Below are 27,809 nucleotides of genomic sequence, written 5' to 3'. Positions count from 1 at the left end.
GGCGGAATTTATCGCACCGCAATTCTACTCCCTCCGCGAGGAGCCAAGTTTCAGCGACTACAGCGAGGGTGCTTTTTTTAATAAAAGTTCTTTCAATACTCGCAAACAATGATCTTTCATTTGCAACAAACCTCATCGTTTTAGCTATTCATTCTCATGTAGAAAAAAAATCATAAAGAATGCTTAATATTCGGGCAAAAAAAGTACAATGCCGTCTTAAACCACTGTGATATGTTGTTTATATATTTGAATAGATCTCGTCGAGAGCTTTAGAATATTACCTTGGACAGTCGTGTTGCGCTCACGGTTCCAGGGATATTGTGAGTCGAAGTGGCGGAACACCTAAAAGTATTGTCTTATTTCCCCCACACTGGGAGCGGGGGGAGCGTCGGGCGCGAGATATATTGTGCAGTACGTGAATTGGACTTAATGCTTTTTACGAACAACGATGCAAACACGATTACTGTACGGCACGCACTTTTAACGATATAACGATTTCAATTGTAACATATTTTTGTCACAGGCGGTCGGCCGTAAGTCGCCCCATACTACTCTCGGGGCGGTATTCTCAGTCGCTACTTATTCTTAAGCAAATGCTTAAGCATTCTGCATCCTTTACTAGCTATTAGGTTAGTAGAGGATTTCACATGTGTCGCCTAAAAACATTCAAACGGTAACAACTCAGAGGTCACGAAATTTGTCCCAGCTCAATATACCTAACCTAAACCAGATGAACGTGGCTATTTTCACAAAAAAAGATAAATAAATAAAAAACAATTTTTTTGTTATAAAATCAGAACCTAAATTTCGGGTGAAGCTGATTGGCAAAGCTAATATTGCATACGTCGAGCAGGAGTGGATAATGATCTTGACAAATTTCTTCGCACCCGGGGCATACTACTAACATTCATACGGGGTACACAAAAAATCTGCAACTGCAATTTATAACCCTACGATCATTCTAACATACAATGTCCGCAGTAATCCATTTCTCTAGCGAAAAAGCGCGCGAAAAGCTTTGCCATCTGGTGGTGACATCACGGTACTGCTGCGGGCGAGGTAACACGCGGGCCGAATATGCGCATGCGCGCGCGAAGTAGACTGACGGATACACGGGTAATGTACTCTGCAAAACAGCCGTACACATGAAATGTTTACACATAAATTAATGTTAATAACGCTTTTCTGAGCCATGCTACATAGCCTATGTCCATCCTAGAGTATGCAGGAATAACGTGTTAAAATTTGAGGAATATCGGTTCAATAGGTCTTGAGTTTTGCGCGAACATAAAAATCGGCTCTCTCTTTATATAATAGTATAGAGTATAGATACTACTTAGCAAAATTCTTACTTTTTGGGAACCTCGGAAAAAGGAGAGTCACAGCACCGGGAGAATCCAACCCGAGCCGTTCGCGGGCTGATTACCAGCGTTTGCCACCACGGCTAACGCCGACTCTCCGTGCTTCCTTACTCCGGGCCCCCTCTTACGGCATGGGGGTTCCTGATACCACAAGTATATATGTTCACAATTTCAGCTAATCAGAATTTTCTAACTTCAAATGGTTATGTATTTAGCAAAGAGTTAAATTTAAATTCCGTCAATTATTGACGGAATTTCGAGATTTTTGCATTTAAAGTATATATACCCAAAGGTACTTTGATAGCTAAGGTAGGAAGGTATTGGAATCGGTAGGTATCCTTCATATGGAATTGTTGGAGGGCATACACAAGTGAACAGTGTTTATACATAACGTATATTCTGAACTCAACAATGAAGGGCTCAGTTATTTATGCTAATCCTATTTAGCTGACCTCGCGTCATCTAATTGCATGGCAGGCGACCTAACCCTTAGATGTTCCTTAACTTCCTCCTGATCGTCCAAGGGCTCATGATTAATGGCTGCTGCGACTTTACTGTTATCTAGAATCGACAAGTGGTTACCCTCGACTTCGTGTACTGTAACCCTTCCATAGGTAACCTACACAATAATCAGTACACATTTTAATATTCTCCTAGCACTCAGTAAAGAAGCGCACTAGTTTCCTATGGCTAAAAACCAAATCGCAAAGATCACCTGGTGCAAACCGTAAGCATCGTCAGACATCTTGATGCTTGGTAGTGTTGGTTTCAATAGCGTAATTGGTGTTCTCAGCGGTGTCTGAGAGTTGCTGTCGTACGTGTCCAATGTACATAGGCGATTGTAAAAGAACGTACAAATCGCTTTCTGAGTATCGTGATCGTAAGTTTTATTAATTTCTTCCGGTGCGTGGCTGAGCATTTTTTCTAACTTCTCTTCCCATGTTGTGCATTCATGCAATTCTAATTTGAACTACAAAAATGTGAAGAGTATTTATTATATTTAATGAAGAAGAATCAAAAGATCTGTATATTCTAGATGGAAAAGTGACGAGACTACCTCTGGCATGGCAAAGGGGTTAATGACGTTTAAGAGGCTCATTAAAAGCACAGTTCGGAAGTCCGCATCTATAGCCGATGAAAAATGCGCTGCCTTTATGGCTTTCATATAGTCAGGTGATCCGTCAATCAGTATGAGCGGACCGACGAAGGCATGAGCTTCTAATCTCCTCACTAGTTCGATGGCTATCAGTGAACCGTAAGAATATCCGACAATCACAAAGTCTCTTCGGTCCTTACTCCTCTCTAATACATACTGCAGAGAAATACAAGATAGATAAGTAATATTGAGGGAGAGATTATGACCATTCTGATGATTGTAGGTACATACAGGTAGAAGACGGTCCGCCATTTCTTCTATAGATAGATTTGTTTCGCGCAATCCCGTCTGTAGACAGGTAACCGGGGATTTCAATTTGAGTGCCAATGAATCAAAAATCCAGGCATTTCCTTCTATACCCGGAATAAGGAATATTTCGTTGTTCTTTTCGTGGCATTTGACGGGAAGCTCCACGCAGTAATTAGCGTCTAGCAGCGGTACGCTTATCGATCGCATCAACAGCTTCATATCACTCAACGATTCTGTGTTGGATGTAGACTTTGCACCCTTTTTCGAATCCTTTTTTTCCTTCACGGACATCTCTATAAGCTTAGCTATATTCAGAACTCGAAGGTCCTGTGGAGATAGGAAGATTTCGAAGTCTCGTTCCAAAGTTTGCTTTATTTCCACTGCCATCATGGAGTCCATTCCGAGTTCTGCCAACGAAGAAGATTGGCTGATACCCTTTAGATCCTTCATACCTGCAACCACAAAATATCGTAAGTAGGCTAGATGTAGTCCAAATAGCATGCAAAAAATGATAATCCATGGGACACTATTCCTCACTCATGATATTCATTACTGCTTCCAGAACAGTGCTAGCTTCGCTAGCGCTGGCTCGTTTCTCCGCAACAACCATGCTGGCCACAATCGGTCTGCTATGCATCAGGAATTTGTCCAGCTCCTCCAAACACGATGATATCCTCTGAGGCAGTGTTCCACCGATCACGAGTTGCTTCTTGTCCTCCAACAGATCCGCGGCCAGCCCAACTTCAGCTACGGCTCCCCATTGTATCGCCATGCCCGGCAGGCCCTCTTCGACCCTTCTTTCACAGATCCTCTCCATCACCGCGTTACCCATACCGTAATTGGTTTGACCAGGGCTACCCCGTCCGCAGGAAATAGAGGAGAACACGACAAAGTGACGAAGAGTCGGGCAGATCTTCCTCGACAGCTGATCCAACTGCTTGGTAATCGATGCCTTCGGTTTCAGGCTCTCCTCAAAATCGTTCTCGGTTTGGTTTATGCACAGGCAGTCCTTTAGCACTGCTGCGAGGTTGAAGATACCATCGACGGGCGCCTGTTTCTCCGCGGATTTCAAGATGAACTCACAGTCTGTGGTCTTGGAAGCGTCCCGGCCAGAAATTATTAGGATTTTTACGCCGTATGATTTCCATAGTTCTGTCCTTAGCTTCTGGTAGCCGTTTTTAATGCCCCCGCGAGAGATGAACACTAGGTTCCTGGCACCACGAAGCACCAACCAGTCAGCCATTTCTAGCCCAAGACCACCCAGACCACCAACGATCACGTAGCTCTTGTCTGGTATGGCGTTGAATTTCGGATGGGCGAGTATCGGCGTGTCCATGGGTGCCTTCTCATCCCCTGTCTTGATTAGGATCTGTCGAAGATCGAAGGTTTAATTATTGGCAAATATTGAAAAAATTTGTTATATTCACCTTTCCAATATGTTTACCGGCTGCCATGTACCTAAAGGCATCCTCCAGCTCATTTTTGTCGAAGCACTTTCTATTCAAAGGCTTGATTGCCTTGTTGTCAAGTTTTGTATCAAGATACCTGTGCATCTCTGCATGTATATGCGGCGCAATGCCGGCAATCATGTTATCCAACATGATTCCGTGGAAGCTGATTCCCTTCAGGAAGATTTCCATTCCAAGTTTATTATTCATAGACATGTCGAATTTGCCAATCTCGAGGAAGCGACCTCGATAAGCCAAACAGCGAATTGACGCTTGGAGTTTTTCCTCTGCCAAGGAATTCAGGACTATGTCGACTCCCTTACTGTTCGTCAATTTCTTCACCATCTGCTCGAAACTCGTGTCTCGAGAGTTACCAATGTGGTCGTCGCTAATGCTGGGGAATTTTTCCCTAATGAATCTTCTCTTTTCGGGGGTTCCCACGGTGGTGAATATCTCGCAGCCCTCGGAAAGGGCAATGTTGATGGCAGCTTGACCCACGCCACCGCTACCGGCATGGATCAAAATTTTCTCCCCTTTCCTTAGCTTTCCATAGTAGTATAAAGCGTAAAGGACTGTAAAGTACGTGGCTGGAATCGTGGCTGCGTCTTCTAGGGACCACTCGTCTGGTATGGGCCATACATTAAGTTTGTTGGGACTGACGATGTTTGATATACCCCTGGAAAAATCGGGAGATTAAACGAATTTGAGGACTGGGAAAGTAATTAAAAATAATGAATATTTTACTTGCTATCGGCGAATCCCATCACTCGGCGGCCACTGGCATCTACTCCACTGAATTCGAATCCGATCAAGCAGTCGCGGAACTCCCGCTTTTTCGTTATAACCTCCGGCATCAGCTTGCCAGTAGCCAGCATTATATCTCTGAAGTTCAGAGAAGAGTATACTACTTTTACAAGATTTTCATCTTTCACGTCAGGCTGGAGGGAGCCCTGCACCCATTCCAGGGAATTCAAGTCTCCTCTTACCTGCGGAATAATTTCATACAACTCTGGTCATTCTGTAGCCTTAGTATTCTACGAACTAAGAATTTTCGCATACCTTAATATTTGCATAACCATGAGGGACTGGGACTGGCTTCAGTGGCGCCAGAGGCAGGTGTCTGTATGTACCCCAAACTTTGTTTGGCCGTAAAATATTAATGCCAATATCAATATCGAGCTGTTTTGCGAAAAATGGATCGTTTAGAGAAAACTTGGGGGCATTTTCGTCCTGAATTATTACAGTCTTCACAATCTCGCCACGGGGTTCTCGCCTTAAACATTTTACCAAACCCAGAGCCCCATTTTCCATGTCACCCTCTGCGACCAGTACCAGTCTCACCGCCACGTCATTCTTTTTCTCTTCTTCGTTCTTCAAGATGTCTTTCACTTTATTGAGCCAGCTAAATTCATTATTGTTCACGTATACAACCTCTGTACTATTGGGAGGTTTCTCCTTCTGTTTTAAGAGCAGTAGTGTCTCATCCCCGAAGCTCTTTTCTAACACAATATTCAAGCCACGTCTTTCGATGTGTGAGTAAGTTTTATTGTTCACCGTCAGTTCTCGCGTTAAAATGAATCCCCGATCCATGATCGCGGGGATAAGTTTGTCTAAAGAATGTTGTTTCTTTGGCGACAGGATGTTGTAGGCGACTGCCATAAGGACAGTGCCATCGTCCGGCAGTTTGACTGGCTCTACCGTTGTCACTGACTCCGGCAACGATAGTTTTTGGCTTCGCTGAGAATCTGCAGCAAGAGTCATCTTTGGTCGAATCATTGGCAGGTCTCCTAACACCTTGAGGAAATCAGGCGTAAGGACTTCTTCGTCGGGGACGTTGTCATCGACTTCGATCAGTTCAAGGATCTTTGGACCGGTCAACATGTGGCATTCTAGGGCCAGCTGAGTCGACAGTACAATCATTTCATTTAAAGTGACTTGCGCTTTATCACGATTTGCCACAAATTTGTACTCCTCCAATACTGGGTCCGCCATTTGCTTTCGTCGTTGGATGGAATTGGCTGTTAACCCGCGAATTTCTATACCTCCAGATCTCACGACGTCGTGATTAGTGTAGACTTGCACTGGGATTTCTGGAATACCCGTAGAATTGGTAAGGACCCGATCTGGGGCGGATTTGAGTATACGATAAGTACCCTGCTGGAGCTGCCAGTTAGAACCGCATTAAAAAATTTTAAATCCGGATTTATGCGGTTTTCTTCCCGTAAATTCCAGATCGAACCCGATGAAATATTTTCTATCGGTTTCAAACCGGATATGCATGTAAAAATCTTGACGGTATGCATCCCGTGAATTATTTGTTCTGCCAATCCGGATCGCGACGGACTCGAAAGAGCTTGTGGCATTTCCAGATTGAATCCGTAAGATTTTTGATCCGCAATTTCAGATACGAAACTTCCGGGTTTATACAAATGGCAATTCCTGATAGAAATTGATAAATTTCGCACATGCAAATCCTGTTTCATCCATCGATCTGGATATCCGCATTGAACCGGATTCGTTTTTGAACTGGCACAAATCACTGCTTGAAAATCCAGGTAGTACCGCATTGAACCAGATAGATCCAGATCAAAATTCAACGCGGTTCTAACTGGCTGTTCCAGCAGGGTAGGCTGCAGCTTGGGGCTGCAAATTTTGAGGAGTGTAAAATTTTGGGGACGTGGAAAATTTTGATGAGCACAAAATTAGGTCTCCAAAAAAATATGGAATTTGGAAAAATTTGTCGTTCTCAAAAAATTGTTGCTCCCCAAAACTGACGCCCTCCCACATTTGCCGCCTTAGGCTTCAGCCTACTTAAATAGCTCATACACAAATCTGCCCCTTGATATTTTTAACCGACTTCAAAAAGGAGCAGGGTATAGATTCGACCCCTTTGTATGCTTTTTCGTTATGTTTGTCCCCGCATAACTCCTCAGCATATGAATCGATTTTGATAATTTTTTTTATTCAAAAGGGGGCGGTGGTCCCATCCTACATTGCATGAATACTGGCTCAATATTTTGCCAGTTCTCGTTAAAAATAAAGATTTTCATATCTCCTAAACATGTTGCGTCAATATATATATATAACTAAAAAGACAAAAAATAAAAAAATTAAAACCGACTTCAAAAAAATAAAAATGCACTGAAAAGTAAAAAAAACGTAATCCCCTATTTAATCAACGACTCTCATATTTTTTTAAGCGGCGTCTCATCATTTGCACTGTGTAAATTTGGCGCCGTCTTAACAAATATGAGAGACGTAGAATAAATAAGGGATTAAATTATCTTTTACTTTTTAGCGCATTTTTATTTTTTTGAAGGCGGTTTTAAGTTTTTTTTTATCTTGTACAAATGCATAGGTACGTGTAGAAAAAATGGCATACCTATGTTTTCTTCGGTAAGGTCCAGAATTGCATCAGCGTGAGCTTCTACGTCTATCACCAGCTTCTTGATCGCCGTAGGTACGTACAATGCTCTGGAATCGAGGCCTAGTAACTTGATTTGCAGCATGTTATCCATAAAGGCGGCCCAATTCTTCATCCATGCGATGCGTCCCCTTTTTCCGTTGACCGACGCACTCTTTAGCGCACGGAACACCCCTGTGTACTGATACCCACGGAGTTTCAACTCCTTGTATATGTCCTTTGTAGTCAACACTTCTTCATCTTCGATCTCTTCTAAAAACTCAGGCGAAATCATTTCTTGCGCAGGATTCTCTGTTCCGCGCACCACTCCTGATACCACGGTCGTCGATCCTTCTGATATCTCGAATTTCCCGGAACCTGAACACGCGTTAGAGTATTAAAGCGTTTGGCTTTTTTACAGTGGTTGTTTCCAAAGTGCAATGGGATCTACCTTTTTGAACTATGACTGTTAGTGGGATAGTACCGTCCTTCGTAATATTCGACGCACGTTCGAACTTAATGTTTTCGAAGACTACCGATAATTCATCGCACAGTTTTCCCTCCATCAAAGACACACTTTCCCAAACCAGCATGAGATATCCCGTAGCTGGGACTAAGTTCCTTCCGTCGATCACGTGATCGGCCATGTACTCGAAAGTGTCATCCGTAAGCTCGATGTTTATGAGTCTCTCCGACGTAGTTATTTTTTGCCGCTGCGTGTAAAGTGGCACGAACCAGTCTTCAGAATGTTCCCACCTGAAATTTGGCATTCCCGTTTTATAAAGTATTAGCCGAACATTTCAACGAGTTGGAGCTACTGCTTGACTCACTTCACGAGAGGGGAGATCATTGGTGTGCCACGACTGACGGGAAATGAAACGGAGGGATACAGATTCTGGAGCTGTGGTTGCAAGCCCACGTTATACAGTTTTCCAAGAGCTTGCAGGAAAAACTCGGCGTTGTCTTTGTGGCCGCGGTGAGTCAGCGGCACGTTTGTTACGGCGGAGTCCAACGATCTTGTGAGGATAGCTTGGAGGAGGCCGTGAGGAGCGATCTCGATGGTTATCGCATCCGAAGGAATCATGGTGGCCGTCTCCGCGAACAGCACGGAGTTGAGAAGATTGTTCGTGTGGTATTCGGCGGAGGAGAGCTGTGCCTCTGGCGTTGACCACTGGCTACGGGGCACCGATGTGCTTACCCACTTGGGACTTCGTGACTTCGGCACGGGAATCACTTTCCGCATGTACGCCAGGAGTTTTGGTCCCGCTTCCGCGATGTAGCGGCTGTGGTATGCGATGTTACCGCACGGCACTTCCTTGGCAAAAATCTTCTGTGCCTGGAACAGTGAGTCACGATTCACCCCGCTAATTGTATCTTTGTACACCCGCAGGGTTCGAGGCATGTTTCGCGGGTGATTCTTCCCGGGAAGCATGTCCTCGAGGCGGGAACTGGCGATCCCGGGGCACCCGAACTGACTCCTTCGCGCTGAGACCGCGATACACGTACCTGTAATTTAGCCACGAACTGCTTCATGGATTTCGCTGGTCCACTGATAATGGAACTATCGGCGCTATTATGGAATGCCACTTCGATATCTGGTGGACACATGTCTTTGATTTGTTCATAGCCGAGGTCGATCGCTGCCATTGATCCACGAATCATTTTCGTCTCGATAGACGCCAAACCTCTATAGTACGCAGAGAGAACCATTTGCTCAGCGGTGAAGCATCCGTCTGCGTAAGCACATCCAAGTTCTCCCACAGAATGGCCGATTATGTTGTCTGGCACTATACCCACGGATGTGAGGAGATCTACGAGACCGATCTTTGCGGGTGTTAATGTTAGTTACGGTCGTGGAAGGCAATAATCGTTACTCCATATAGTTATATACTCATTTCACCTGAATCGCAGCAATTCCAACGAATGAATTCAGGACGTTGTCAACCGTCTCCTTGTCCTTGCTCGTGATAATTTTAACGATATCAACGCCATGCGGTTTTAAAACTGCATCGCACTTTTGTATCGCCTTTAGGAAGGTGGGGAATCGCATTAATTCCTTACCTGTTACGTTTAAATTCGATATTTGAATTCTCCTTTTTAACGAGAGCATAATTTTGCCCAGAAATAGTTTAACATGTATCTACCCATTCCAGCCCACTGGGATCCCATGCCAGAGAAAACGAACCAAATTGGTCTCTTTGTGCCCGGGAATTCTTGCATCTCTCTCGGTGGCTTCTCGGATACTTCAGATCCAACTAGGGTGTACCCTCTGATCAAGTGACCTGATATATTATCAGCATGAATTTCATGCAAGAGTCGAATGTATTCCACGTCCACTGGAATGCTTTCCACCTAGTTAGCAAGATATTCCTTATCCACTATTTTATATCGAATGTCTGTAGTGCTCAGGAGGGATGATATTTAATTATCTTACATAATTTAGAAGCGTTTCTACTGCCTCTTCGGTGCGCCCAGATCCAACGACGAGTCGGGGCAAGTCGTCAGAAGGCCTCCCATTGTCGATCTTCTCCTTGGTATGAGATTTTAATAGAACGTGAGCGTTCGCTCCACCGAAACCGAAGGAATTTAATCCCACGTATCCTCCGTCCCAAGGCGTGGGCTCTGTGATAACTTCTACCTTTCCCTCCTCGAAGCATTTCATACCCTTCGTAGGACTCGTAAAGTGCAAGTTTGGTGGAATTAGGCCGGTCTCCATTGCAATGAGAATCTTAAAAAGTGTCAGAGTACTATGGCATGTCTTCTGAAGTAGAGCCGTAAATATTCAAACATTCGAATAATTCAAATAATTTCGAATACTTCAAATAATTTCGAATACTTTAAATAATTTCGAATACTTCAAATAATTTCGAATACTTCAAATAATTTCGAATACTTCAAATAATTTCGAATACTTCAAATAATTTCGAATACTTCAAATAATTTCGTATAATTCAAATAATTTCGAATTATTCAAATAATTGGGAGTATTAATTCATGATAAAGTGTGAAAAATATTTCATGTTCAGCATCTAATTCGGTACGATCCGAAATTCGATCACTACGAATATTCGAATACTCCTAATTCTTCAAATATTCGAATCTCGAATTTGAATTCCCTGGTATTCGAATATTTGAATACTTTGAATATTCGTAACAGCCTTATTCCGAAGCACACGTCGCGCGATATTTCCTGTTAGTGGCATTTATCATTGAAAGCATACCTTGGCAACAGAGCAGAGGCCACTGACAGGCTCGGTATGTCCTAGGTTCGACTTGATTGAACCAATTCGAAGCGGTGTACTTCTGCCTTTGCAAAAGACTTTGTCAATCGCCCCGAGTTCCTCAGGGTCACCGACCGCGGTCCCGGTGCCGTGCGCCTCCAGAAAAGACAGGATCGTTGGAGGAATTCCACACTCTTTGTAGAAATCTTCCAAGAGCATCGCCTGTATGGCACTGGCAGGGAAGGTGATACCCTGCGGCTTGTAGCCATCGCAATTCGATTTCGTGTAAACCGCCGTCGCGTATATCCTTTTGGCCACCTTCGCTTTCTGCAGGAAGATCGCGCATGCGGCCTCGCTGCGCACGTAGCCGTTAGCCTTCGCATCGAAGGATTTGCAACGGCAGTCCCTGGATAAAACACCTGAAATCGGACTGGTGCTTATATATCTCTTAGACGACACAATGTATCTCGATATTTATCCAGCTAAGCGACTGGCGATTTCTAAGAAGCTGCTGCTACTTCGTACCTAGTCGCATAAATTGAAGCGACACATAGGGGTGAAGACACAGATTCGCAGCTCCGACGATGACTTGGTCGCATACTCCAGTTCGTATCATTCTGCATGCTTGATCTACTGCGACCATGCTGGAACTGCAGGCTGTATCTACCGTGTACGATGGACCGTGCAGATCCAAGAAGTAAGAGATCCTGTTGGCCAACATCGCTTTGCTGCTGCCAGTGATACCGAATCCGTTGGCCTAAGACGTGGGGCACATTTAACGAGCTCGGGAGGTGTTGAAGGTAAGTATTAAGCGTAGGCTTTACAAACCCGTAAAATATATATAAAATTCAAATACCACTGACTGACTCACTGACTGAGGTTTTTGAAAAGCGAATCAAATTGTTAAATCTAATACAAACACATTATTATTTTTTATTATTTTTTCATTGTTATTTTTTATTTATTATTTATTAAGGCACGGGAATATATTTTTTTATTTGTATATTCTACTTAATAAATCTTCATTTTTAGTAACAAAAGTAAAGTTCTCTCAGTTTTCTTTACAAATTTCCTAGGTGTTCTATATTTTTCGAACCGCGGTTTTTCATTATTTCTATTTTCTTTAGTATGGTTTCAAAATATATGAATTTCTTTACATTTCGAATTAACACGGCAATAGTCACCTGCAGCTTTTCGAAGAACCATGTCTTCTCGGTCTCGCTGATGCAGGAGGCCACAACAACACCGGTGTTTGTTCCCCGCACTTCCTTGGGATTTACTCCGGCGTCGATAATGGCTTCGAACGTGTGTTCCAACAGCACCCTGCCCAGGGGGTCCATTGTATGAGCTTGCTTATAATGCACTCCGAAGAAGTGCGCGTCGAATTTGGACAGGTCGGAGACTTTCCCGCCATCCCGTGGAATTTCCGAATGATCTACACAAATACACTTGGTTTTACTTGCATGTTAAACGGGCCAAAGCTAGGAAAGAATATTAGAGTCTCACCTATCTTCCATCTCGAATAGTTCTTTGTAATGAGGTCCACCTTGTTCATCAGCTTCTCCTTCAGCACAGTCACGTTGTCACATTCTGGAAATCTACCGGAGATACCGGTGATCACCACCTCCTCCCCTGGTTCCGGCGAAGTGTATCCCCCGCTCGATGGGGTTGCTTGCACCTTGCTAGGCATCTTTAAGGAGCGTGTACGTTTTCTTCAACTGTCGTCACGCTTGCTTAATTATCGCGCTTCATTTGGCACTTAAGGAAATTGCTACGACTCGCTCTCAGATTGTTCGTTTAATTAAAGCACAGCGTAATGCACATGAGTTTTTATAATCACGCCATCCCGCGAGAAATGCCGCGAACAATAGCGGGTACTTTTACTGAATATTCCTTAGAGTAATTTGCATAATAGTTTTCACAAGAAATGACGTTTGCACATTGAATTTACTGTTCCTGAATTATTACTATTAGATACTGTGTACACTTCTAGTCTAGTCTGGGATGCTCATTTCTTTAACCCAGTATTTCCTAATCTTTTTTGAGTCGCGACCCCCCTTTCATAATATTCAAATAACCTGCAACCCCCCCCCCCCCCTCCCGCACTCTACATATAAGGTAAAGTAAATTTAATATGGTAATAAAAATACATTATAAATAAGTATTTCAGAAAATATTATTCTAACTTAGTAATATTAAAAAAAAACTGTGGCGACCCGCTTGGGTGAAAAAAAATACGAGACGTAAATGTTTAGTGTGTAGAAAGCACAGTAGAATAAGAGAAACGCATTACGTATTAAAATCTACTGTAGCGAAGGGGTTAAGGGGTTAATCTTTCTGGGGGCACCACCCGAGTTACTTAAACTTCAAAGCATGAATAACTTTCGTCGAAGTTAACAAGTCGAATATTGTTTCTACATTCGAAATACGAAAGAGTACAGTGATTTTCTTATCCAAACTGAAATACAGTACCTACGCTATTTTCTTAAATATTCCATTTCTCTATGAATTATTAATTAATAAACTCTACTTGAACCTTTAACCTGCCTGCAATAGAGACAATAGGTAATTGCATACTATTGTAATTCCCTGCTGAAGCTGCCAGTTAGAACCGCATTAAAAAAAAAATTTAATTTCTTCCCGTAAAGTCCAGATTGAATAAGATGATATATTTTCTATCAGTTTCAAACCGGCTACGCATGCTAAAGTATTGATGGTATTTATCGGTATTTCCTAGACCAATTTGTCACCGGTTCTACTCGGACTTACACAAAGTAACTTGCACGTTATTAGTAACTTCTTGAGGAATTTCGTTCATTTGTTAAGCTGGTTCTATCTCGAAATCTAGATCCAGAGATATGGAATCTTTTGTCTTTTCAGATTTGTATATCGTAAATGTACGTAGAATGACGCGTGTTTCCGGATGAAATCGACTGAAATTATTAGTTGTTTCTAAACTGGAAGTGCAAGTCATTTTGCGAGCTGGTTTTATTTGTAACGGCAGGGCATTTACGATTCTGTCGTGGCACGTAGTTATACATTTATTTCGTTCATAATTTTATCAGGTTTTATCTGGAAATGTATATAGATACAAATTTTTATGGAATCTGTCAGTAATTCCATGTAACTTGGCTACCAGTAGTTACACGGATTTACATAGCATTAATGAATGCGGAATAGCACATATTTTTTCGTACGTGGTTGGTTCGAATCCCAATTCGTTTTCTAACTGGAAATGCATGAGATGCGCACTTGTGATTGTGACTCGAAATTGTGATAGGATACTTTAGTTTCTCCAACTTATCTATTTCACTATTATTATTGTTGCCATTTTTATTTTGCTTTCTATTTTTATCTGTATCGGTGTGATATTTTTATTACCACTAATAAAAGAGTCATTTCTGACCCACGTAAAAGGTAATTCAAAATTTTTACAGACCTTTGTAACGGTAGGTATAATCCGGATTTTTCCTTTGGCGAAATTTCATCCCAGGTTTGCGACATATAAGCGATTATTTCTTTCATTTTAAGTGCAAATATCTCGAAATCTCGTCAATGTAACTCTTTGCTAAATGCATAACCATTTGAAGTTAGAGAATTCTGATTAGCTGAAATTGTGAACATATTTCAAATCGTTATAACTTAGAATTTAGCAGAGATGGAGAAATATTTGATACCACATATCACAATCAATACGCTTTCTTTTCTGACGAAAAACTAAGCCTCGGATTAAATTATGGTAAAGGTAAAATCGTCTAGATTTTGAATCACAAATATAGCCTCAAGAAAGTGTGGACGAATTTTAATAATTTTATATTTACAGTCAAATTTCCACACATGGGGGTTATATATAAATCATCTATATACAACCAAGTAACTGGGGTCTGTTCTGGACTCCCCATTGCAAATCCTCACGTAGCACAGGGTTCGACGTAATGTACAGAAGTCAAGAATCTGAAGTGTTCGATCGACCAATTCTTGTATCATAAAATGCTAAAGAGAAATGTAGGTTTTAACGCTACCTATAACTTTTGCTGAATTCACCAATTTGTTGTCAAAAGTGACAGTAGATTCCAAATTTCGGTGCATTTTTTCAAACACGTGCCATTGGCGGAATGTTTATGCTTTTCATTTGATTTTTATAAGTTGTGCTTGATACTGTCATACCTTCATAACTGCCAAGTCATTTTTTTTACACTACTAACAATTTGTACTAATATTTTATGTTAAATGTTTATCAACTTCGAGGGGACTTTTAAAAATAGTATCAAAAAGTACCTCCGTGATTCTTTTAATATTAATTTAGAGAACTTAAACTTTATATTAATGTCAGTTTCAACTGCCCGAATCTACCCGAATAGGACAAAAGTCAAAATCATTATTAAGATGTTCATTGCTCAGGCCCGTGCTTAGTCTACACATTCAACTGCTTTCATATTTTATTTATACAATGCATCGGCATTCGTTCACCGTGGATGCTGTCTTCAAGTTTAGAAGAGTACTTACCGTCAAGCATTAAAAGAAAATTATAAAAACTTGTAACATGAAAGATGTATAAAAAGGTCCTTTTACAAACACATAATAAATTTATTTTAAAATTTTTTTACTCCAAATAGAACTTATTACATTTTGTCCATTTCTTTATATACATCGAACACTGTGCGTAGGTCACATAGGTGAATTCAGGAATAAATTCAAACGAATTAGGAGAACTACTAATATAACTTTATTATATTTTATGGATTAACATATATACATATATATATATATACCTGAAGGTATTTTGACAGGTAAGGCAGGAAGGTATTGAAACACACATTCCAGTAATTTAGTCGTGTTCTCGATTGTTCATTATGAATGACTGGCATATTCTGCATGATGCTGATTTCGCATAGATATGGTAAAGTCTCATTTATATTGATCTCTTCGTACATACGGGATTGTGGAAGGCACATACACAAGTGAACAGTGTTTATGAAAAACTTATATTCTGAAATCAGCAATGGAAGGCATAGTTATTTCTGATAAACCCATTTAGCTGACCTCGCGACCTATAATTCCATGGCAGGCGACGCAACGTTTAGATGTTGTTCAAAATCCTCCTCATCGTCCAAAGGCTCGCAATTAATGGCCGCTACGACTTTACTGTTATCTAGAATCGACGAGTGGTTACCCTCGATTTCGTGTACTGTAACCCTTCCGTAGGTAACCTACGCAATAAACAGTACACATTTTAATATTCTCCTAGCAGTCAGTAAAGAAGCGCACTAGTTTCCTAGGGCTAGAAACCAAATCGTAAAGATCACCTGGCGCAAACCGTAAGCAGCATCAGACATCTCGGCGCCTGGTAGTGTTGGTTTCAATAGCGTAATTGGTGTTCTCAGTGGTGTCTGAGAATTGCTGTCGTACGTGTCCAATGTGCATAGGCGATTGTAAAAGAACGTACAAATCGCTTTCTGAGTATCGCGATTGTAAGTTTTGCTAATTTCTTCCGGTGTGTGGCTGATCACTTTTTCTAACTTCTCTTCCCATGTTGTGCATTCATGCAATTCTAATTTGAACTACAAAAATGTGAAGAGTATTTATTATAATTAATGAAGAAGAATTAAAAGATCTGTATATTCTAGGTGGAAAAGTGACGAGACTACCTCTGGCATGGCAGAGGGGTTAGTGATGCTCAAGAAGGCCATTAGAAGCGCACTTCGGAACTCCGCATCCGTAGGCACTGAAAGATGCGTTGACTTTATGGCTTTCATATAGTCAGGTGATCCGTCAATCAGTATGAGGTGACCGATGAAGGCACGAGCCTCTAATCTCCTCACTAGTTCGATCGCTATCAGTGAACCGTAAGAATATCCGACAATCACAAAGTCTCGTCGATCCTTGCTCCTCTCTAATACATACTGCAGAGAAATGCAAGATACATGAGTAAAATTAGGGGAAAAAGTTATGGCCCTTCTGAGGATTTTAGGTACATACAGGTAGGAGACGGTCCGCCATTTCTTCTATAGATAGATTTGTTTCGCTCAATCCCGTCTGTAGACAGGTAACTGGGCACTTCGATTTGAGTGCCAATGTAGAAAAGATCGAGGCAGATCCTTCTATACCCGGAATAAGGAATACTTCGTTCTTCTTTTCGTGACATTTAACGGGAAACTCTACGCAGTAATTAGCGTCTAGCAGCGGTACGCTTATCGATCGCATCAACAGCTTCATACCACTCAACGATTCTGTGTTGGACGCAGACTTTGCATCCTTTTTCGAATCCTTTTCATCTTTTTCGGACATCTCTATAAGCTTAGCTATATTCAGGACTCGGAGATCCTGCGGAGTTAGGAGGACTTCGAAGTCTCGTTCCAAAGTTTGCCTAATTTCCACTGCCATCATGGAGTCCATTCCGATTTCTGCCAACGGAGAAGTTTGGCTGATAGCCTTCAGATCTTTAATACCTGCAATGATAAAATATCGTCAGTGGGCTAGATGTAGCTCACATAGTAAGCTAAAAAATGATAATACTTGGAACATTATTATTCACCTATGATATTCATTGCTGCTTCCAGAACCCCTTCGCTGGGGCTGGATGGTTTCTCTGCTAACACCATGCTGGCCACAATCGGTCTGCTATGCGTCAAGAACTTGTCCAATTCTTCCAAACACGATGATATCCTCTGCGGCAGTATTCCACTGCCTCCAAGTTGCTTCTTGTCCTCCAACATATCCGCGGCCAGCCCAACTTCAGCTACGGCTCCCCATTGTATCGCCATGCCTGGCAGGCCCTCTTCGACCCTTCTTTCACAGATCCTCTCCATCACCGCGTTACCCATACCGTAATTGGTTTGACCAGGGCTACCCCGTCCGCAGGAAATAGAGGAGAACACGACAAAGTGGCGAAGAGTCGGGCAGATCTTCCTCGACACCTGGTCCAACTGCTTGGTGATCGATGCCTTCGGTTTCAGGCTCTCCTCAAAATCGTTCTCGGTTTGGTTTATGCACAGGCAATCCTTTAGCACTGCTGCGAGGTTGAAGATACCATCGACGGGCGCCTGTTTCTCCGCGGATTTCAAGATGAACTCACAGTCTGTGGTCTTGGAAGCGTCCCGGCCAGAAATTATTAGGATTTTTACGCCGTATGATTTCCATAGTTCTGTCCTTAGTTTCTGGTAGCCGCTTCTTATACCGCCGCGCGAGATTATTACTAGGTTCCTGGCACCTCGAAGCACCAACCAGTCACTGAGCTCTAGTCCCAGACTACCTAGACCTCCAACGATCACGTAGCTCTTGTTTGGTAAGACGCAGAATTGTGGATAGGCGAGTATCGGCGTGTCCAAGGGTGCCTTCTCATCTCCTACCTTGATTAGGATCTGTAGAAAATCGAAGGTTTAATTTTTGACAAACATTGGAAAAATTGGTTATATTAAATTTATGAAATAGGAGAAATGTAGTATTCACTTTTCCAGTATGTTTATCGGCTGCCATGTATCTAAAGGCCGCCTCCAGTTCATGTTTCTCGAAGCATTTTCTATTCAAAGGCTTGATAGCCTTGCTGTAAATTTTTGATTTAAGGAATTCGTGCAACTCTGCCTGAATATGTGGCGCGACGCCGCTAATCACGTCATCCATCAGAATTCCGTGGAAGCTGACTTCCTTCAGGAAGATTTCCATTCCCAGTTGATTATTCGCAGCCAAGTCGAATTTGCCAATCTCGAGGAAACGGCCTCGATAAGTCAAACAGCGAACCGACGCCAGGAGCTTCTCCTCGGCCAAAGAATTCAAGACTATGTCCACTCCGTTACAGTTCGTTAGTTTCATCACCATCTGCTCGAAACTCGTGTCTCGAGAGTTACCAATGTGGTCGTCGCTAATGCTGGGGAATTTTTCCCTAATGAATCTTCTCTTTTCGGGGGTTCCCACGGTGGTGAATATCTCGCAGCCCTCGGAAAGGGCGATGTTGATGGCAGCTTGACCCACGCCACCGCTACCGGCATGGATCAAAATTTTCTCCCCTTTCCTTAGCTTTCCATAGTAGTATAAAGCGTAAAGGACTGTAAAGTACGTGGCTGGAATCGTGGCTGCGTCTTCTAGGGACCACTCGTCTGGTATGGGCCATACATTAAGTTTGTTGGGACTGACGATGTTTGATATACCCCTGGAAAAATCGGGAGATTAAACGAATTTGAGGATTGGGGAAGTAATTAAAAATAATGAATATTTTACCTGCTTTCGGCAAATCCCATCACTCGGCGGCCACTGGTATCTACTCCACTGAACTCGAATCCGATCAAGCAGTCGCGGAACTCCCGCTTTTGTGTCAGAGCCTCCGGCATCAGCATGCCAGTAGCCAGCATTACATCTCTGAAGTTCAGAGAAGAGTATACTACTTTTACAAGATTTTCATCTTTCACGTCAGGCTGGAGGGAGCCCTGCACCCATTCCAGGGAACTCAAGTCTCCTCTTACCTGCGGAATAATTTCATACAGCTCTGGTCATTCTGTAGCCTTAGTATTCTACGAACAAAAATTTTCGCATACCTTAACAGTTGCATAACCATGAGGGACTGGGACTGGCTTCACTGGCGGTAGAGGCAGGTGTCTGTATGTACCCCAAACTTTTTTTGGCCGTAAAATATTAGTTCCAATGTCAATATCGAGCTGTTTAGCGAAAAATGGATCGTTTAGAGAAAACTTGGGGCCATTTTTGTCCTGAATTATTACAGTCTTCACAATCTCGCCACGGGGTTCTCGCCTTAAACATTTTACCAAACCCAGAGCGCCATTTTCCATGTCACCCTCCGCGACCAGTACCAGTCTCACCGTCTCGTCACTCCTCTTCTCTTCTTCGTTCTTCAAGATTTCTTTCACTTTATTTAGCCAGCTAAATTCATTATTGTTCACGTATACAACCTCTGTACTATTGGGAGGTTTCTCCTTCTGTTTTAAGAGCAGTAGTGTCTCATCCCCGAAGCTCTTTTCTAAAACAATATTCAAGCCACGTCTTTCGATGTGTGAGTAAGTTTTATTGTTCACCGTCAGTTCTCGCGTTAAAATGAATCCCCGATCCATGATCGCGGAGATAAGTTTGTCTAAAGAATGTTGTTTCTTTGGCGATAGGATGTTGTACGCGGCTGCCATAAAGACAGTGCCATCGTCCTGCAGTTTGACTGGCTCTACCGTTGTCACTGACTCCGGCAATGATAGTTTTTGGCTTCGCCGAGAATCTGCAGCAAGAGTCATCTTTGGTCGAATCATTGGCAGGTCTCCTAACACCTTGAGGAAATCAGGCGTAAGGACTTCTTCGTCGGGGACGTTGTCATCGACTTCGATCAGTTCAAGGATCTTTGGACTGGTCAACATGTGGCATTCTAGGGCCAGCTGAGTCGACAGTACAATCATTTCATTTAACGTGACTTGCGCTTTATCACGATTTGCCACAAATTTGTACTCCTCCAATACTGGGTCTGCCATTTGCTTTCGTCGTTGGATGGAATTGGCTGTTAACCCGCGAATTTCTATACCTCCAGATTTCACGACGTCGTGATTAGTGTAGACGTGCACTGGGATTTCTGCAATACCCGTAGAATTGGTAAGGACCCGATCCGGGGCGGATTTGAGTATACGATAAGTAGGCTGTAGCCTAGGGCGGCAAATTTTGGGGAGTGGTAAATTTGGCAAAATTGTTGCTTCTCAAAAGTGCGGAAACTCCCAATTTTGCCGTCTTAGGCTGCAGCATAATAAGCCTATACGCAAATCCACCCCTGGATAATTTCTTGTGGAAAATATTCGTGTAGAAAAATGGCATACCTGTGTTTTCTACGGTAAGGTCTAAAATCGTATCAGCGTGAGCTTTTACGTCTATCACCAGCTTCTGGATCGCCGTTGGTACGTACAACGACCTGGAATCGAGGCCAAGCATCTTCAATTGCAGCATGTTGTCTATAAAGGCGGCCCAATTCTTCATCCATGCGATTCGTCCCCTTTTTCCGTTGATCGACGCACTCTTTAGCGCACGGAATACCCCTGAGTACTGGTATCCACGGAGTTTCAACTCCTTGTATATGTCCTTTGTAGTCAAAACTTCTTTATCTTCGATCTCTTCTAAAAACTCGGGCGAAATCGTTTCTTGCGCAGGATTCTCTGTTACGTTCACCACTCCTGATACCACGGTCGTCGATCCTTCTGATATCTCGAATTTCCCGGAACCTGAACACGCGTTAGAGTATTAAAGCGTTTGGCTTTTTTACAGTGGTTGTTTCCAAAGTGCAATGGGATCTACCTCTTTGAACTACGACTGTTAGTGTGATAGTACCGTCCTTCGTAATATTCGTTGCACGTTCGAACTTAATGTTTTCGAAGACTACCGATAATTCATCGCACAGTTTTTCCTCCATCAAAGACACACTTTCCCAAACCAGCATGAGATATCCCGTTGGTGGGACTAAGTTCCTTCCGTCGATCACGTGATGGGCCATGTACTCGAAAGACTCATTGTTAAGATCGATGTTGACAAGTCTCTCCGACGAGGTAATTTTCTGACTTTGCTTGTAAACGGGAACAAACCAGTCCTTAGTATGTTCCCACCTGAAATATAGAATTCCCGTTTTATATAGTATTAGCCGAACATTTCAACGAGTTGGAGCTACTGCTTGACTCACTTCACGAGAGGGGAGATCATTGGTGTGCCACGACTGACGGGAAATGAAACAGGGGGATACAGGTTCTGGAGCTGTGGTTGCAAGCCCACGTTATACAGTTTTCCAAGAGCTTGCAGGAAAAACTCGGCGTTGTCTTTGTGGCCGCGGTGAGTCAGTGGCACGTTTGTTACGGTGGAGTCCAAGGATCTTCTGAGGATAGCTTGAAGGAGACCGTGAGGGGCGATCTCGATGGTTATCGCGTCCGAAGGAATCATGGTGGCCGTCTCCGCGAACAGCACGGAGTTGAGAAGATTGTTCGTGTGGTATTCGGCGGAGGAGAGCTGTGCCTCTGGCGTTGACCACTGGCTACGGGGCACCGATGTGCTTACCCACTTGGGACTTCGTGGCTTCGGCACGGGAATCACTTTCCGCAAGTACGCCAAGAGTTTGGTTCCCGCCTCCGCGATATAGCGGCTGTGGTATGCGATGTTACCGCACGGCACTTCCTTGGCAAAAATCTTCTGTGCCTGGAACAGTGAGTCACGATTCACCCCGCTAATTGCATCTTTGTACACCCGCAGGGTTCGAGGCATGTTTCGTGGGTGATTCTTCCCGGGAAGCATGTCCTCGAGGCGGGAACTGGCGATCCCGGGGCACCCGAGCTGACTCATTCGCGCTGAGACTGTGAAACACTTACCTGTAACTTAGCCACGAACTGCTTCATGGACTCCGCTGGCCCACTAATGGTTGAACTATCGGCGCTATTATGACACGCTACTTCGATATCTGGTGGACACATCTCCTTGATTTGTGCATAGCCGAGGCCGATCGCCGCCATTGATCCATAAATCAGTTCCGTCTCGATAGAAGCCAGACCTCTAGAGTACGCGGAGAGAATCATTTGCTCAGCGGTGAAGCATCCGTCTGCGTAAGCACATCCAAGTTCTCCCACAGAATGGCCGATTATGTTGTCTGGCACTATACCCACGGATGTGAGGAGATCTACGAGACCGATCTTCGCGGGTGTTAATGTTAGTTACGGTCGTGGAAGGCAATAATCGTTACTCCATATAGTTATATACTCATTTCACCTGAATCGCAGCAATTCCAACGAATGAATTCAGGACGTTGTCAAACGTCTCCTTGTCCTTGCTCGTGATAATTTTAACGATATCAACGCCATGCGGTTTTAAAGCTGCATCGCACTTTTGTATCGCCTTTAGGAAGGTGGGGAATCGCATTAATTCCTTACCTGTTACGTTTAAATTCGATATTTGAATTCTCCTTTTTAACGAGAGCATAATTTGCCCAGAAATAGTTTAACATGTATCTACCCATTCCAGCCCACTGGGATCCCATGCCAGAGAAAACGAACCAAATTGGTCTCTTTGTGCCCGGGAATTCTTGCATCTCTCTCGGTGGCTTCTCGGACACTTTAGATCCAACTAGGGTGTACCCTCTGATCATGTGACCGGATATAATATCAGCATGAATTTCATGCAGTAGTCGAATATATTCCACGTCCACTGGAATACTTTCCACCTAGGGAGCACGTTATTCCTTGTCCACTAATTGATATCTAATTTCTGTAGTGCTCAGAGGCAAGATAGTTAATTATCTTACATAATTTAGAAGCGTTTCTACTGCCTCTTCGGTGCGCCCAGATGCAACCACGAGCCTGGGCAAGTCGTCAGAGGGCCTCCCATTGTTGACTTTCTCTTTGGTATAAGAATCCAATAAAACGTGTGCATTTACCCCTCCGAAACCGAAGGAATTCAATCCCACGTATCCGCCCTCCCATGGCGTGGGCTCTGTGATAACTTCTACCTTTCCCTCCTCGAAGCATTTCATACCCTTCATAGGACTCGTAAAGTGCAGGTTTGGTGGAATTATGCCGGTTTCCATTGCTATGAGAACCTTAAAAAATGTATAGTGTCACAGTATTATGGTATGTCTTCCGAAGTAGAGCTATGAATATTCGAACATTCGAAAATTTAAAATAATTTCGAATTATACAAATAATTGGGAGTATTAATTCATGATAAAGTGTGAACAATATTTCATGTTCAGCATCTAATTCGGTACGATCCGAAATTCGATCACTACGAATATTCGAATACTCCTAATTCTTCAAATATTCGAATCTCGAATTTGAATTCCCTGGTATTCGAATATTTGAATACCTTGAATATTCGTAACAGCCTTATTCCGAAGCACACGTCGCGCGATATTTCCTGTTAGTGGCATTTATCATTGAAAGCATACCTTGGCAATAGAGCAGAGGCCACTGACAGGCTCGGTATGTCCTAGGTTCGATTTGATGGAACCAATTCGAAGCGGTGTACTTCTGCCTTTGCAAAGGACTTTTTCAATTGCCCCGAGTTCCTCGGGGTCACCGAAACTGGACCCACTGGCGTGCGCCTCGAGGAAGGACAGGGACGTCGGAGGAATTTCGCACTCTTTGTAGAAGTCTTCCAAGAGCGTCGCCTGTATGCCACTGGCAGGGAAAGTGATACCCTGCTCCTTGTAACCATCGGAATTAGATTTCGTGTAAACCACTGTCGCGTATATCCTTCTGGCTATCTTCGCTCTCTGCAGGAAGATCGCGCATGCGGCCTCGCTGCGCACGTAGCCGTTAGCCTTCGCGTCGAAGGATTTGCAACGGCAGTCCGTGGATAACACACCTGAAAACGGACTGGTGCTTATACATCTCTTTGGCGACGCAAAGTATCTCGATATTAATCCAGTCAATAGACTGGCGAATTCAAAGAAGCTGCTGCTACATCGTACCTAGTCGCATAAATTGAAGCGACACAAGGGGGTCAAGACACAGATTCGCAGCTCCGACGATGACTTGGTCGCATACTCCAGTTCGTATCATTCTGTATGCTTGATCTAATGCGACCATGCTGGAACTGCAGGCTGTATCTACCGTGTACGATGGACCGTGCAGATCCAAGAAGTATGAGAGCCTGTTGGACATCATTGCCTTGCTGCTGCCAGTGATACCAAATCCGTCGGCCTAAGTCGTGGGACACTTTTAAAGAGCTCGAGAGGTGTTGAAGGTAAGTATTAAGCGTAGGGTTTGCAAACCAGTAAAATATATATATGAAATTAAAATACCACTGACTGACTCATCACGCATTATCTGGAACCACCGATTCTACGACCATGAAATTCGGTAGGTAGGTTCTTCTTTTTAAAAACTCCTCCCCTTCACCGAAAAACGATATGCAGGGTGTCCCAAAATTCAGGGACTTCTCGGAACGTGCAATATCCTGATGGATGGAGACATCGAAAAGTCCTTTATCGTTTTCGGATTCGAGGCTTTCGAGCCACGCAGTTTAAGGCCGAAACAGCTGAGTGCGAGCTGTGACCCCTAGCACGCACACGCAGGGAGCACGCGTAGATGCAGACAGTTTGTGTGTGTGAACCTGTATCTACATACGCCTACTGCGCGTGCGTGCCGCGCTCAGCTGACTCGGCTTTAAACTGCGCGACCCCGATTCTCCACCGCCATTATTCAATTGTTAATATCTCGAAAACGAAGCCTCGCATCCCAAAACGGTAAAGCACTTTTCTATGTCTTTTTGCATCAAGATATTGTATGTTCCGGAAAATCCCTGAATTTTAGCCCTGGCAACGTGCAGCTAATATTTCATAAACTCCAAAGGAATCTTTGAAAATTATGCATCGATGTCACATACGGCCGAAATATTAATTCTTACATCTTCAGTTCTAATGGAGGCCTATGGCCGTCTTATTTAATATTCATACAGAAAAACTATTTTTGTATCACCTGGCAGCAGTAGGTAATATGGAACGGCCCGTAATATGGATGATCGTAAAATTTCGATAAAAAAAATAACAAACTCAACAGACAATCGTGTATATTAGTTCCATAGAAAGACAAGTTTTTGATAAGTGAATTAGATAGTTCAATCTAATACAAACGCATAATTTTTTTTTATTATTTTTTCATTGTTATTTTTTATTTATTTTTTTTTAATATGTCCGTCGCTTTCAGTAGGCACACGAATATATTTGTTTATTTGTATATTCCAATTATTATATCTTCATTTTTAGTATCAAAAGTTTTCTCAGTTCTCTTTAGTAATTTCCTAGGTGTTCTATATTTTCCGAACTGCCGATCTCACTCTTTCCAGTTTCTTTATTATAATTTCAAAACATTTGAATTCCTTTACATATGACTATGTAAATATGATTATGCATTAGTTCCCACGCCCCCTCATATCAGTTTTATTAAGAAAAAAAAAAAATTCCCTTTCTTTTGGGAAACTTACGAAATCAGGTGTTCCATATTGAATACATTTACTCTAACTCAATTTAAGTTGCAGATACGCCCTTTCGAATTAACACGGCAATAGTCACCTGTAGCTTTTCGTACATCCATGTCTTCTCGGACTCGCTGACGCAGGTGGCTACAACAACGCCGGTGTTGGTTCCACGTATTTCCTTGGGATTTACTCCGGCGTCGATAATGGCTTCGTACGTGTGTTCCAACAACATCCTGCACATCGCGTCCATTGTACGGGCTTGTTTATAATGCACACCGAAGAAGAGCGCGTCGAATTTGCACAGACGGGGGACTTTCCCGCCATCCCGAGGAATTTCCTCATGATCTACGCAAATACACTTGGTTTTACTTGCATGTTAAATTGGCCACAGCTAGGAAAGAATATTAGAGTGTCACCTATATTCCATCTTGAAGAGTTGTCTGTAACGAGGTCCACCTTGTTCATCAGCTTCTCCTTCAGCTCGTTCACGTTGTCACATTCCGGAAATCTACCGGAGATACCGGTGATCACCACCTCCTCCCCTGGTTCCGGAGAAGTGTATCCCCCGCTCGATGGGGTTGCTTGCACCTTGCATGGCATTTTTCCCTTCTTTCAGAGCGATCCAAAGCGCAGCTTGTACGTTTTCTTCAACTGTTTGCCAAAAGCTTGCTTAATTATCGCGGGTGTGTAAAAGGACCGTTTAATTTGGCACTTAATAGGGAAACTGCTCTGATTCGCTCTGAGATCGCACGTTTAATTAAACAACAACGTAATGCACATGAGTTTTTATAATCACGCCATCCCGCGAGAAATGCCGCGAACAATAGCGGGTACTTTTACTGAATATTCCTTAGAGTAATTTGCATAATAATTTTCACAAGAAATGACGTTTGCGCATCGAATTTACTGTTCCTGAATTATTACTATTAGATACTATGTACACTTCTAGTCTAGTCTGGGTTGCTCATTTCTTTAACCCAGTGTTTCCTAATCATGTTTGAGTCGCGATCCCCTTTTATAATATTCAAATATCCTGCGACACCCCTCTACACATATAGGGTGAGGTAAATTTAATAAGTTAAAGAAGGCACATTATAAATAGGTATTTCAGAATATATTATTCTAATTTAATATGTAATCTTAAAAAAAACCGTGGTGACCCCTTAAAATACGTCGCGACCCGCTTGGGTGAAAAAACAGATACGAGACGTAAATGTGTAGAAAGCGCAATAGAAGGCGGGAAACGCATTACGTATTAAAATCTGCCGGGGCGAAAGGGTTAAGGGATTAATCTTTTAGGAGGCACCACCCGAGTCACTCAAACTTCAAAGCACGAGTGACGTTCGTCGAAGTTAAGGAGTCGAATGTTGTTTCCACATTCGAAATATGAGAGAATACAGTGATTTCCTATTTTCTTATCCAAACTGAAATACAGTACGCTATTTTCTTAAATATTCCATTGCTGTATAAATAATTGATAGACTCTATGCACCTTTAACCTGCCCACAATAGAGACAATAGGTAATTGTATACTGTTGTAATCCCGTACTGAAACTGCCACTTATAGTGGTCGACACTATTTTTTGCCGATCCTTCACGCGCAAAGTTAAAAGAGATGCATGCAATGTAAATAGTATATCGCCTGATACATGGATGGCGTTATTGTAAATTATCAGTTATTAGTTAGAAGAAGAGGGCGTATTGATTGAAATTTAAGAATGAGTAAACAAGTGACTATTCAAAGCGACGTATCTTTTTGCCGATAATTCCCTGTTCAACGCAAACAGCAGATCTTCCTCGACAGCTGGTCCAACTGCTTGGTGATCAGTTCCTTCGGGGCACTGTTTCTCCGCGGATTTCAGGATGAACTCGCAGTTTGTCGAAGTTAGCGAGTCGCAATTTGTTACTACTGTGGAGATATGAAGGAACGCAGTGATTTCCTGTTTTCTTGTTCAAACTGTAACGCGGTACGCTGTTTTCTTAAATAGTTCACTGCTGCGTGAATAATTCTACCCGTAAACTGCCCGCAGTAGAGACAATAGATAA

The 27,809-nt window shown here is 42.9% G+C and overlaps 3 protein-coding genes across 3 annotated transcripts in view; 1 reads left to right on the top strand and 2 right to left on the bottom strand.

The window, feature by feature from the left end:
* Sppl (signal peptide peptidase-like protein) overlaps window positions 1-27,809 on the top strand; it is a 327,977-nt gene that overhangs the window by 26,514 nt on the left and 273,654 nt on the right. The window lies entirely within an intron of this gene.
* Window positions 1,740-12,526, bottom strand: LOC143375800 (fatty acid synthase-like). Its single transcript, XM_076825278.1, has 19 exons — window positions 12,345-12,526; window positions 12,023-12,273; window positions 11,364-11,595; window positions 10,839-11,257; window positions 10,052-10,345; window positions 9,762-9,969; window positions 9,518-9,678; window positions 9,124-9,441; window positions 8,448-8,953; window positions 8,069-8,373; window positions 7,597-7,995; window positions 5,274-6,304; window positions 4,959-5,200; window positions 4,194-4,890; window positions 3,304-4,135; window positions 2,749-3,218; window positions 2,419-2,673; window positions 2,077-2,331; window positions 1,740-1,980 (listed from the first exon to the last, which is right to left on the bottom strand). Exons 1-19 carry the CDS (start codon window positions 12,391-12,393, stop codon window positions 1,801-1,803), a joined length of 7,104 nt encoding a protein of 2,367 aa, XP_076681393.1. The 5' UTR covers window positions 12,394-12,526; the 3' UTR covers window positions 1,740-1,800.
* LOC143375760 (fatty acid synthase-like) lies at window positions 15,770-26,530 on the bottom strand. Its single transcript, XM_076825185.1, has 19 exons — window positions 26,180-26,530; window positions 25,858-26,108; window positions 24,256-24,487; window positions 23,731-24,149; window positions 23,089-23,382; window positions 22,800-23,007; window positions 22,557-22,717; window positions 22,163-22,480; window positions 21,487-21,992; window positions 21,108-21,412; window positions 20,636-21,034; window positions 19,367-20,397; window positions 19,053-19,294; window positions 18,288-18,984; window positions 17,374-18,199; window positions 16,818-17,287; window positions 16,487-16,741; window positions 16,145-16,399; window positions 15,770-16,048 (listed from the first exon to the last, which is right to left on the bottom strand). The coding sequence occupies exons 1-19, from the start codon at window positions 26,361-26,363 to the stop codon at window positions 15,890-15,892; spliced, it is 7,212 nt and encodes a 2,403-aa protein (XP_076681300.1). The 5' UTR covers window positions 26,364-26,530; the 3' UTR covers window positions 15,770-15,889.

This window comes from Andrena cerasifolii, chromosome 13, assembly GCF_050908995.1.
Source record: "Andrena cerasifolii isolate SP2316 chromosome 13, iyAndCera1_principal, whole genome shotgun sequence".
Classification (NCBI taxonomy): Eukaryota; Metazoa; Arthropoda; class Insecta; order Hymenoptera; family Andrenidae; genus Andrena; species Andrena cerasifolii.
Note: the sequence above shows the minus strand (reverse complement) of the source record. Positions and strands in the feature narration are given on the sequence as shown.